Source organism: Orbicella franksi, chromosome 5 (genome assembly GCF_964199315.1).
Source record: "Orbicella franksi chromosome 5, jaOrbFran1.1, whole genome shotgun sequence".
NCBI lineage: Eukaryota > Metazoa > Cnidaria > Anthozoa > Scleractinia > Merulinidae > Orbicella > Orbicella franksi.
In genome coordinates this window covers 19,514,901-19,515,669 of record NC_138149.1, presented here as the reverse complement: position 1 = coordinate 19,515,669, position 769 = coordinate 19,514,901, and the positions used below count along the sequence as shown (strand labels likewise).

General features: G+C 42.1%; 1 protein-coding gene across 1 annotated transcript in view; it reads right to left on the bottom strand.

The window, feature by feature from the left end:
• Positions 1-302: 302 nt before the first annotated feature.
• LOC145487525 (uncharacterized) overlaps positions 303-769 on the bottom strand; it is a 148,851-nt gene continuing 148,384 nt past the window's right edge. Inside the window, exon 2 of the mRNA XM_081466348.1 lies at positions 303-769. This exon is cut by the window's right edge and continues 2,799 nt beyond it. Coding sequence (XP_081322474.1) covers positions 458-769 — 312 coding nt within the window. The 3' untranslated portion in view covers positions 303-457.

The following is a 769-nucleotide window of genomic DNA, read 5'->3' as shown; positions in this document are numbered from 1 at the left end:
TGAAACGAATTCAACAAAGAACGGTACAGTTGGAAGAGATATTGAAATCTAAAGTAACTCTTTAATAAACTAGATTAACTAAATCTTAGTTTTGCTCAACTACCCACTTTCTGAATAGGGTGGAACTGATGTGACCCTGTAAGCCCGCTTTTTTTCAAGAAGCATTTATTGCGGTTGATATCTGGCCTGATGCAAGCCTTGCCCCGTTCAACGACAATATCACAGCATCGTCATTATCTTTGGTCTGACTTACTACACTTCTAACTTCAGCAACATACACTTTCAGGTAACCAAACAGCGTAGGTGACAGCACCACTGGAGCAGGGCCATGAATGTCTGCAGTCTTGTCCTTCTTCACAGTAATGACGACACTTCCTTGGCTTAGCTTTGCTTTCTTGAACTCGCCCATAGTCATGTTGGCTAGCACACCTGATCTATGGGCATTTGCCATTGTTATTTAAGTTAGGATGAAATCTCTAATTAGCGTGTACTCTACTTGGTTAATTTGAAGGCAGTGAGCCCCACTAAGCTGACTGATGAGGGAGACTACCTTTCGAGTTGATTCTCTCTGCTCATATTCTGCCACCATTTCGGGTGTTATCAGGTTAGAAAGATCTTCATCCTGTTTCTCTAGATGCCTGCATTGACTCTCTTTCTTGTAAGATGACGACCATAAGCGAGCCTTCTCGTCAATTAAGTGAACACTGGCCTCGTTCACGTTCACTGCATCAGGACTTTCTGTTAAGACAAAGCTGCAGAAATATCTTAA